Consider the following 766-nt stretch of genomic DNA (forward strand, 5'->3'; position numbering starts at 1 on the left):
GAGGCGGCGGGGAATGCAGTCGGCGGGGACGGGGGAGGTATCAAGGAGAGCCGAGCCGCCGAGCCACCGGCTGAGGGAGCGAAGGAAGGAGGGGAAGAGGAGAGGCGAGGCGAAGCGGCCGCGGCTGCTGCCGCCATTTTGCGTCAGCGACCGAGGGAAGGGGGGGAGGCAGCGCGTGCCGCCGCCGTGCTAAGGGCGGGAGGGAGCGGGCGGCGCGGACAAGATGGCGGCCCCGGCACTGACCCAGCGCTTCCCTGCGCAGAAACCAAGGTGTACGTGGGGAACCTGGGCACGGGCGCGGGCAAAGGCGAGCTGGAGAGAGCCTTCAGCTACTATGGGCCGCTGAGAACCGTGTGGATCGCCAGGAACCCGCCGGGGTTCGCCTTCGTGGAGTTTGAAGACCCGAGGGATGCTGAAGATGCTGTCCGTGGACTCGATGGGAAGTACGTGAGCGTTCCAGGTGTTGGCGGGGGTTACAGTCGTTTTTTAGACTGGAGAGAGAATCAGGGTCTGGTCGCTGGTTCTCCTTTTCGTAGTTCTGCCATAAGCAGCAACAGCTAAATTGGGGGAATCGTGGACTTGTTGCAGGGTGATCTGTGGCTCCAGAGTTCGAGTGGAAGTGTCGACGGGCATGCCCCGTCGCTCCCGTTACGACAGGCCTCCTGCACGGCGCCCCTTTGACCCCAACGACAGATGCTATGAGTGTGGTGAGAAAGGCCACTATGCCTACGACTGCCATCGCTACAGCCGCCGGAGGAGGAGCAGG

At 64.0% G+C, this 766-nt stretch overlaps 1 protein-coding gene across 1 annotated transcript in view; it reads left to right on the top strand.

Annotated features, from left to right (window-relative positions):
• LOC104909563 (serine/arginine-rich splicing factor 7-like) overlaps positions 1-766 on the top strand; it is a 4,219-nt gene that overhangs the window by 3,157 nt on the left and 296 nt on the right. The window contains exons 2-3 of the mRNA XM_031552682.1: positions 4-443; positions 589-761. Of these exons, the coding sequence (XP_031408542.1) occupies positions 4-443; positions 589-761 (613 nt within the window). The remainder of the gene's footprint in view (positions 1-3; positions 444-588; positions 762-766) is intronic.

The sequence above is a fragment of the Meleagris gallopavo genome, chromosome 2, assembly GCF_000146605.3.
Source record: "Meleagris gallopavo isolate NT-WF06-2002-E0010 breed Aviagen turkey brand Nicholas breeding stock chromosome 2, Turkey_5.1, whole genome shotgun sequence".
In the NCBI taxonomy this organism is placed as follows: domain Eukaryota; kingdom Metazoa; phylum Chordata; class Aves; order Galliformes; family Phasianidae; genus Meleagris; species Meleagris gallopavo.